Below are 10,349 nucleotides of genomic sequence, written 5' to 3' on the forward strand. Positions count from 1 at the left end.
TTTTCGTGTTTTTAAGCTTAAAATGTGATCTATATGGAAAATACTCTTCAATGGCTGTCATTATTATGTATTTGGTAAGGATATAAGCGAAATCATTTTTGTACTGGTTCGCTGTCCGAACAAAGAGTGTTTAGGGATTATTTCAAAACTTGATTTTGTAACCAGTTGTATCTTTGAAGATATATATGTTTCAAATGAATATATAAGTATCTAAAATAACCATGCAAACATATACATCTTACTGCAATTAATTTTTATTTATTCTCTACTTAGAATTTGATTCCCAAGTGATCCAATTTTTTTCATTTCCAATTATATCCGCATACGTATGTATACTCACTTTATGAACGTAACTGGCAAAAATGGTTCTCGAAAGCACTGTTGTCTGGTAAGTTTTGTGCCTTTATTCCTCCCACATGAAGTCTTACCGCATTTTTAGAAAGTATACTTTATTTTTGAAAAACTTCTACATCAGATGTGAACAGTATACTATGCCATTAAAGTTTATGTTGTCTGAAAAACTCAAGAAAGAATATATCGGTATCGTGAGTAAGCTAATTTGAGAATGTATAATAACATACTATTATGGTTGTATCTTAGTCGATATAGTACAAATTCATAATGTCTTTTTGAAGGAAAAAACTGCATCTGATTTTTTGGCGATTTAGATATATAGTTATATGCTTTTAATTTGATTTGCTTCTTTTTACAATAGTTATTTGGATCGAATTTCCTCTGTAAGAGAGCATGTTTACATTTTGATCCTCAAATGTATGCAATGACTGCACACCCTCCTTAAGTAATAATTTAGAGGGCCAAGAAGACTTTTTCTTAAGAGTGGAACAATGTGTTCGGTTAAGCCTTTTACAGTTCTAGCGTTTGCTATAACTGGGTAGCTTGATTAATAATCCTGACAAAGAAAAAAAGGTTCTATATAATATTTTTATACCGCGAAATAATAAACCAGAATTGTTTAATATAAAACTTTTTCGTTCAGTGTTGACAGCAGCGATTATATGAGAAATGGGGACTTCATCCCAACTCGGTTTCAAGCACAACAAGATGCTGTCAACCTCGTGTGTCATTCCAAAACACGCTCCAACCCAGAGAATAATGTTGGTCTAATTGCTATGGGAAGGTAAATAACCATTAATTCATTAAATTCTCTGTTATCAATAAATATCAACATAATTATACATGTAGTTCAAAAAATTGATTTTTTTTTTTTTTAAAGGAAGTGAACATGAAAAAAATAACTCTTTTGCAATTAACTTGAAAAGCCCTCTGAAACTTGATAATGAAAGTTGTAGCTATTAAATTTATTTATTTTGAGAGATTTTATCAATTAAACACTCTCAGTGAAAGGTTTATGGAGGCCATCAATTATTTCCCAGCATGCATCTGTGCTCTGACGTAGATGAGACACATTGCTGCTGCTGACTGGGTCAGTGTTACAAACTGATCGCACTACGGGAAAACATGCCTGAATGTCAAGCAAAATTTTGCACTGTCAGAAGGGGACAAGGATTTAATACATTTTCTATTCCTGACCCTAAGCGTGACTATGAATTGTGCAAAAGATGGATTCATAATTTGGGGAATGATAAATTAAACATAAAGACTTTTGTGTTTGCATATTATAAAATTGTATGTGAAAAACACTTTGAAGAGGATTGCTTTGAAGATGATCTTGAGGTAGGAATTTGCTTTAATGTTTTCAATTTAAGTTAAATATGCATTTGATATACGAATGATTTTCAAATACAGACAAAATATAAATATTTTGATAAACAATCTTCAATAAATAGCCTATTTCTTTAATAAAGGCACGCCTGATGAATTTCAAACCAAGAAAAAAGCTGAAAAAGGGGGCAGTTCCTACTATTTTCCTTGACAGCAAAACTCCAAAGAAAAGGGAAACAAGTGAAAAAAGAATAAAAGAGAAGGAAAAAGTGGAAGTGAGTACAGGGTAATTTTAATAACTAACGTTGATACAGTCAAATTCATGAACAATGAATCTGTGCATTAAATAAAAGCCTTAATTTGTATCATTCTTGAATTCACAGCTACTTGAAAATATTCTTGTCAATGCTGAAGATGATGACAATATAGATGAGCCAGGCTGTTCTTATGATACTGGGAGATCGGGGCAGAAAAGGAAAGGAGAAACAATTCCTGTGGGAAAATCAAAAAAACCAAAGGTAAGAAATTTAAAAGTTTAATATATATATCTATTTTGTAAAGTAAAAGCAAAGGCATTTTACATTTAAAATCATACTGTTTTGTAGAATTCAAAGAACACTGTTGATGTTGGAATTCAGTTTGAATACATGGATGAAAGAACTATGAAAGATATGGGAACACAATGTGACATAAGAACTGAAAAATCAACAGAATTCTGTGTCAACTGTAGATCAAGAGAAAACCCTGGTCTAGCAACATCTGATCACGGATATTCAAAAATATTCCAGGATATTCCTTCAACATCAGAAACTGACACTATTTTTCTCTCCTCTACACCTGTGAAATCTGCACAGTGCTTCTCGCACACATTTGAATCGGATGAATTATCACCTGTCAAATCAATTACTACCAAAGCTGACCCAGATTTCTCTTTCATTCCCTCAGATGAGTCAACAAATGAGTTATCAAATTTATCAAGTGATGAAGAGCAAGATGTTAATCCTACTGAGGATTCAAAATTTATTGTCTTTTGGTCATGTATCAAATCTCTTTTCTGTATGTTAATGTGCCAAGTTTGCAAACAACCATTTGATGCCAATGCTACAAACCATTATGTCAATGGGACAGGATTGTCTGTGGAGTTTAATTGCATGAACAACCATAAATTTACTTGGAAATCACAACCCTTTGTAGGGAAACAACCAATTGGTAACATTATGTTATCAGCAGCCACATATTTTAGTGGATTAACTTTCTCAGGCATTTCAAACTTTGCTAAGTGCATGAATTTAAAAATAATATCTAGAACAACTTTTATCAATAACAGCAGAACATTAGTGTTACCTGTCATAGATATGTACTACAGAGAACAACAAAATGATATTCTTAAAAAAATGAAAAGAAAACCCCTAGTAATTTGTGGAGATGGTAGATGTGATTCTCCAGGTTTCAATGCTAAATACTGTACATATACAGTCATGGAGGCCATGACTTCTGCAATTTTAGATTTTAATGTTGTTCAAGTAAGTGAAACGGGGTCATCTTCTACAATGGAGTTAGAAGGATTTAAAAGATGCTTGTCAAAATTAAAACAATCCAATATATCTATAAAAGCTTTAGCAACTGACAGACATGTACAAATACGGAGTTTTCTTAGAAAAGAACACCCTGGTATTAAGCATCAGTTTGATGTTTGGCATTTAGCAAAAAGTATATGTAAAAAGCTTCTGGTAGCATCAAAAAAGAAAGGATGTGAAGATTTAGCTCCTTGGATAAGGAGTGTAAACAATCATATTTGGTATTGTGCATGTCGATGTAGAGGTGATCCTGATTTGCTTGTTGAAATGTGGAGGTCTTTAGAACATCATATTTGTAATGTGCACGAATTTCCTGGTAACAATTATACAAAATGTGGTCACCCACAACTCTCAACAAAGGAAACGAGAAAGAAAAAATGGCTGCAGAAAGGTAGCAAGGCCCACAAAGCCCTAGTGACTGTTATTTTTCACAAAAGACTTCTAAAAGATATTCGCCAATTGAATCTGTTTTGTCATACTGGTGAACTTGAGGTATATCATTCAATGATGCTGAAGTACATTCCAAAGCGTCAAGAATTCAAATATGAGCAAATGGTAGCCCGTACACAATTGTCAGCTATTGACCATAACTTCAATATTTGGAGAAATCAAAAAACTGATGATGAGGGTCAACCAAAATTTTACAGAGCTTTCTCAAAAGTTACTGGAAGATGGACTGCCAAGAGACTCTATGAAGAAAAAGATTATGGATTTAGATTAGACTTGATGGATATGGTTCTGGAGCAAAAAGAATTAAAATCAAACTTAACAACAATGCATCAGACAAAAAAGAAAACACTACCACAGAATATAGCTAAAATTCCAGCTCCCCCAACTTCTGAGCTTGTTGAAGCCCATATTTCAAGATTTAAGATTAATTAAATTTCATCCACTTTATTCAAGTGTTTGATATATAGATATCAAGGTAACTGGGTGGTTTTTTTTTTATCAAATGGTATTTGATACTGTCATGTCATTTTTACAATGAATACATGCATTCAAGTATATAGGTATACATTAGGTAAATATCTGTATTCTTATTTACAGTCTTTTTACACTGATAAATATATGTACTTATTCAGAATCTGAATCAGTGTCTGAGGCTTCATGAAATCCTTCATAATTTCCATGCTCATCGGGAAATGAATTCCTTATTTTTGTCACTACACATGATGGAATAACAACTCTGAACTTTTTCCCAAGAGGCTGACCTCGCCTAACCCAATTTATAAACTGTCTGTAGGCCATAAATCTTGATTGTCTGTAACAGAATTAGATTGTATCAGATGTATGTGCAAGTGATTATACACAAATGAGATGTTGTTGAAATATTTCAAATAAATATTGATTGTATTTGAAATCATTCTTTGGGAGTCTTACTTGTTATTTAAGTGCTCTGGGGCTCTTCCTCTCTGGCTTTTACCGGTATATCTTAGATAGATAATATAAGCTGTCTCGAGGATGACAGGACTAAGACACACTGTATCAAAATCTGGGTGCTGGGATATGCACTTTATGTGCTCGTTAATGTAGTCCGCCACATAATGTTCAAATTCATAGCAACAAAGACATTCCTTAAATGTAGGTAGAATTGTACAGTTTTCACAAGTACACCAATTTAATGATGCTCCTCTCTCATTCACATTAACTGCAGGTGGAGGGGCATCATTCTGGGCTTCAATTTCTTCCTCTGTAAACTCTGGTTCAAATTGATAGCCCTCAACTTCAATTTCATTGTTTAATTCACTTTCTGACGATGACATTTTAACTGCGTAACTGAGTGCTGATTAACCAATGTGCCAAAATGCAATGTGTCTCACTGACGTCGGCATCAGTGCTGCCCTCTCTTAGATGCTTAGAGATAACCCAGCAGGGAGGTAATGATTTTATCAATATGGCGGCTCCCATGGATTGCAAGAATTAGTTACTTTTAATGGAATATCTTCTTACTGAGGAAAGCTATGTCTAATTGGCTTTACAAAATCATTATATACATCAAACTGACAAATTTGAGCCCTTGATAATTTTTTCATGTTCACTTCCTTTAAAGATTGTAGCTTATGATTTCTCAAGTTTTCACAATTTTTTATTTTTCACAGCACTGTTGATGTGTTGGTTACCTTGACATCTGATGTGGGTCGATTGCTGAGTAAACTGCATCAAGTACAGCCCAAAGGAAACATCAAGTTCAACACCGCAGTCAAAGTGGCTCATGTATGTCTACATTTTTTCATTCAGTCATTCATTCTGTCTTTCAGACATCCATGTACCATCTGGTACCTGTTCATGCTTCACTTTTTTCCCATCCAAAGTTGATATTGAAGTAGTCTTTGAGAGAGAAAATAGCATTAATTTTGAATTAATTGAAAAATCTGTAGAAATGTAACACTTGGAAAGTTGATATCATGATTTATAATAAAACTTGTCAAATATTGATTAACATCAGGGCTCTTGTGAAGTCTTAAATATCTTTATTTGAAGCCATGGAATGTCCATGTTCCATTAAAAAAGATTTAAAAGAAAATCTTGGAGCAACTGTATAAATTTTCATATTAATTTGTGTCTCCTTCTTCTTTTGCCCCTCTAGCTGGCCCTGAAACACAGACAGGGCAGAAACCACAAGATGAGGATCGTGGTGTTTGTAGGGAGTCCCATAGAGGACGACGAGAAGGAGGTAAGTTATTGTGGTGTTTGTAGGGAGTCCCATAGAGGACGACGAGAAGGAGGTAAGTTATTGTGGAGTATGTAGGGAGTCCCATAGAGGACGACGAGAAGGAGGTAAGTTATTGTGGAGTATGTAGGGAGTCCCATAGAGGACGACGAGAAGGAGGTAAGTTATTGTAGTGTTTGTGGGGAATCCCATAGAGGACGACGAGAAGGGGTAAGTTTTTGTGGTGTTTGTAGGGAGTCCCATAGAGGACGACGAGAAGGAGGTAAGTTATTGTGGAGTATGTAGGGAGTCCCATAGAGGACGACGAGACGGAGGTAAGTTATTGTAGTGTTTGTGGGGAATCCCATAGAGGACGACGAGAAGGGGTAAGTTTTTGTGGTGTTTGTAGGGAGTCCCATAGAGGACGACGAGAAGGAGGTAAGTTATTATGGAGTATGTAGGGAGTCCCATAGAGGACAACGAGAAGGAGGTAAGTTATTGTGGTGTTTGTAGGGAGTCCCATAGAGGACGACGAGAAGGAGGTAAGTTATTGTGGAGTATGTAGCGAGTCCCATAGAGGACGACGAGAAGGAGGTAAGTTATTGTGGTGTTTGTAGGGAGTCCCATAGAGGACGACAAGAAGGAGGTAAATTATCCAGGTCTCTAATGACAAACAGTTTGGTCTCACACTTTCAGTAATATTTCATAAAAACACAGGAAAAACTCCTGTCATGAAGTATTTAATCTTTAGAGCTTTTATTTTGTTCTTTCAAGATATTGGTGTCTTGCGAGTGATTTGTTTTTAAAAAATCTTAATATGAAAGACCTTCAAGTTGGGTCTTGGACCACAAAATTATTAACCTGAGACTGAAGACCAAAATCAAAGGGTTTTAAAATTTACATGCCAAGTGAGAAGTTTGTTTGCTGAAAATGATTTGCAATCTAAATGGTTTGTACATTTTCAGATGGTCAAGATGGCAAAGAAACTAAAGAAAGAGAAAGTCAACATTGATATCATAAACTTTGGTGAAGAGGTACTTATAAACACTGTCAGATAAAAATACTTTTTATTGAGATTTTAAAGGAAATATGAAAATGAACTGTGAATGAAATATACAAAGGATTTGTCTGTTTATTTCAGCAAATAAACACAGATAAGTTGACCACCTTTATCAACACCATCAATGGAAAAGATGGAAACAGGTACATATAGTTGATAGAAAAACAAATCTGAGTATGCTGACTCACAGAGTATGTACTCTGTATCATTTTGTTTCATGTAAGATATTTGTACATGTAACTATGTGTCTTTCAAATATTTTGAGAAGGACTTGCCGCCCTAACTTATCTAAGACATGTCAGAAATATTGATCTTATTATTGTACTGATGGCAGATTCTAAGTAGACATTTGCTATTACATATATAAGGAGCACTGCAAAAGTAATGTTATTCATAGCATTAGACATATAGCATTTAGTATACATTACAGCATAGTTTTCCTCTGTTCCTGATTGTTGATTCCTTTGCTAACTCTTTGGGATACTGTTACAGCTGCCATCTGGTGACAGTTCCCCCTGGACCAATGCTGTCCGAGGCCCTGATGAATTCCCCGATCCTAGTGGGGGAGGATGGATCTGGAGCAGGACTCTCTGCAGTCGGATTCGAATTCGGAGTGGATCCAAATGAAGATCCAGAACTGGCTCTGGTAAAGTTTATAAAAATTAATTTAAAAAGTGAAAGAAATTTGTTAAAAAAACCAAGATATAAATATTTGAAGACAAAATCTTCAATGGTAATTTATAAGAAAAAAATTCCTACTGTAGGCTGTAGAAAGATGGTTTATACAGTCATGTACATTGTTTGTAAAATTGCCTTTAAATTACAAATTTGTTTGCATGCTATTTATGTTAAATGTACAGAGATGTTAATGTGCCAAGATCTGATTGATTTCTGTAGGCTCTGCGTGTGTCAATGGAGGAACAAAGAGCCAGACAGGAGGACGAAGCTAAGAAGACGAACCCTGGGGCCCCCACGGAAACAGGAACACAGCCAGCTGAATCAGCTGGAGGTACGAGTACAGTTCATTATTGTACCAAATGTTTATTTCTGTGTCCACTGCTTATTTCTGTGCCAAATGCTTTAAATATTTCTGTGCCAAATGCTTATTTATGTGTCAAATGCTTATTTCTGTGTCAAATGTTTATTTCTGTCAATTCTGTGGGAAGTGATCATTATAGCTGAGGTCACTTAGACAAGAAGTTCAAGTAAATCATTAGGTACACTTGTCACTTGTATATGTACTCATATTGGCATCCACCTGTAACAATGATAGACTTCTGATGGAAAGATGAAACTTTGAATGTTTTTACAATAGTATGTACACTCTATATCATTTAATTGATATACTTCATCATTTGGCATTCTGATTAAAATAAGATCCTTCATGTGATTACCAGTACTTAGATCGCTACATGAAAATCTGAAGAATTTTGTTTATTTTTGATAATGTATTGAATTGTAATAAACAAAGCAGAGAAGATTTTTTGATGAAATTCAATAATTAAGAACTTTCCTGTTAGAAATTTTTGCTCATTAAAGGAACCACATTCCAAAGCAGCTACTGCATGGGCAGATTGTTTCTCTTTCTTCATATACCGATACTTTAAATGATCACTTCTTCTTAACTGTGGTACATGTGACATTACATTTCTAATGGACGAGTTTTAATACTGTAGGAAACGACTCTGCCATGTTGGAGCAGGCCCTGGCCATGTCCATGAATCCAGACTCCGCGGATCAGCCTACTCCAAGTGTTCCGGACTTTGGATCGATGAGTGAGGAAGAGCAGATAGCCTATGCCATGCAGATGTCCCTGGCTAATTCTGGTAACTTTTCTGGTTATCATAAAAAAAAAATCCACTCACCTGTGAACTATTAATATTTAAGTCCACCCCTCCACCCCTTTCCTAAAAAAGAAAGTTAAGTTCCCATTGGCATTGGTTAGTTTGAATTTTACTGCCAGTTTAAAAAGGGAAACATCATTTTAATTTGATTTATTTCTATTAATTTTCCAAAAAAAACCCCCGATATAAATGAAAAGAGTGATAGTGTAAATTCCTATTTAAATGTGCATAAAATCATGGAAACACATCTCCTGAATTTTAGGAATATTGTTTTTATTTTTTAGAGAGATGTAAACTAAATGAAACAATGATAAAAATTTTGACTTTTGCCATTTTGTATTCTCAAGATTTGATGCACAACGGTTGAAATGCGATATTAAATACTTGTGTAAAATAAGGAATCTACAATATATCTTTAAAATTTGCAAAGATGCTAAATTTGATATGAACTATATTTTCTTTTAGCTGCTCCTTCAACAGAAAACACCCCAGCACCTATGGACGTTGATGACGAAGGAAAACCCTCGGATGATAAAAAGGTAAGGAAAGACAACTCTGTTAAATTGATAAGGCTACAAAAAATTGAATGTCTCATTTCTCTATATGGCACCGCCCCATGAGGTCAAATACTGCGGCATTGATCAATGACCTCTTGATGAATTAAATTTTAATTAAATGCAGATCTGCCTATGACACAAAAGATTGTTTTTGTTTCATTTAATTTTATAAAGTTGTGTCAGTTTGTATTGACATGGATTGTCTTTAGAAAAATTTGAAACTTGTCATACTTATCAATGTCAAGGTTCTTGTGGCCATGGGTGTTCTGGCTACATATAAACTTTATTTATTGGGAGATAGCTCAGGGTAACAGTACTGTTATAGCATTTATCTCAGAATATTTATTATCTATACATGTATCTTAAATAACAACTGAGTTTATTTACTCTCATGATGATTATAATATATTTGAGGTAAGACTTGACACCCCTTTTTATTTTGTGACAGGGAGATGAGGATTACTCGGACGTGATGAACGACCCCGCCTTCCTGCAGCAGGTGTTAGAGAACCTCCCCGGAGTGGACCCCCAGGACGAGGCCATTCAGAGTGCCGTCAGCTCCATGACCAAAGACGGCAGCAAAAAGGAGGATAAAAAGGACGGGAAGTAGAGGGCACAGAGCTTGTATATATATATATGTATCAAAACGGAACGTTACATTTGTGTGTATTTCATGTTTGTGAGAATGAGAAATGGACAGACGTTTAAATTTAGGATTGATAGAAGGTGTCATCTTAATGTTTACAAATTTGTCATTAAAATATGAAAGTGAAAACCCTTGGGATTTAATTACTTATTACTTATACTCAGTTAGATATGAATTTTTCAATGTTGATTTTGCTGAAAATTTTGGAATTGGCATGGCTATAGTTACTTGAACATTGTAAGCCTGTATACAACATGTACAGTGTACATGTAAATCTCTCTCTCTCTCTCTCTCTCTCTCTCTCTCTCTCTCCAGGCAAGTTAATACACGTC

At 34.8% G+C, this 10,349-nt stretch overlaps 2 protein-coding genes across 2 annotated transcripts; both read left to right on the forward strand.

Moving 5' to 3' along the window:
* The first annotated feature begins 238 nt into the window (after nucleotides 1-238).
* On the forward strand, nucleotides 239-10,146 carry LOC105327391 (26S proteasome non-ATPase regulatory subunit 4). Its single transcript, XM_011427838.4, has 11 exons — nucleotides 239-388; nucleotides 998-1,138; nucleotides 5,360-5,474; nucleotides 5,848-5,934; nucleotides 6,876-6,944; nucleotides 7,052-7,113; nucleotides 7,463-7,616; nucleotides 7,868-7,979; nucleotides 8,647-8,796; nucleotides 9,280-9,353; nucleotides 9,820-10,146. The coding sequence occupies exons 1-11, from the start codon at nucleotides 363-365 to the stop codon at nucleotides 9,979-9,981; spliced, it is 1,152 nt and encodes a 383-aa protein (XP_011426140.1). The 5' UTR covers nucleotides 239-362; the 3' UTR covers nucleotides 9,982-10,146.
* LOC105335449 (uncharacterized) lies at nucleotides 1,225-5,125 on the forward strand. The gene is made up of 4 exons (XM_066070338.1): nucleotides 1,225-1,695; nucleotides 1,827-1,958; nucleotides 2,067-2,201; nucleotides 2,289-5,125. Exons 1-4 carry the CDS (start codon nucleotides 1,480-1,482, stop codon nucleotides 4,140-4,142), a joined length of 2,337 nt encoding a protein of 778 aa, XP_065926410.1. The 5' UTR covers nucleotides 1,225-1,479; the 3' UTR covers nucleotides 4,143-5,125.
* Nucleotides 10,147-10,349: the final 203 nt, after the last annotated feature.

This window comes from Magallana gigas, chromosome 8 (genome assembly GCF_963853765.1).
Source record: "Magallana gigas chromosome 8, xbMagGiga1.1, whole genome shotgun sequence".
Lineage (NCBI taxonomy): Eukaryota > Metazoa > Mollusca > Bivalvia > Ostreida > Ostreidae > Magallana > Magallana gigas.

Bases quoted from the DNA above. Each gene is read 5' to 3' on its own strand.
- LOC105335449 (XM_066070338.1), top strand. From the start codon at position 1,480: ATGCCTGAATGTCAAGCAAAATTTTGCACTGTCAGAAGGGGACAAGGA. The intron at 1,696-1,826 runs GTAGGAATTTGC...TCTTTAATAAAG, and splicing joins GCTTTGAAGATGATCTTGAG to GCACGCCTGATGAATTTCAA. The intron at 1,959-2,066 runs GTGAGTACAGGG...TTGAATTCACAG, and splicing joins AAGAGAAGGAAAAAGTGGAA to CTACTTGAAAATATTCTTGT.
- LOC105327391 (XM_011427838.4), top strand. From the start codon at position 363: ATGGTTCTCGAAAGCACTGTTGTCTG. The intron at 389-997 runs GTAAGTTTTGTG...TTTTTCGTTCAG, and splicing joins CTCGAAAGCACTGTTGTCTG to TGTTGACAGCAGCGATTATA. The intron at 1,139-5,359 runs GTAAATAACCAT...TATTTTTCACAG, and splicing joins GGTCTAATTGCTATGGGAAG to CACTGTTGATGTGTTGGTTA.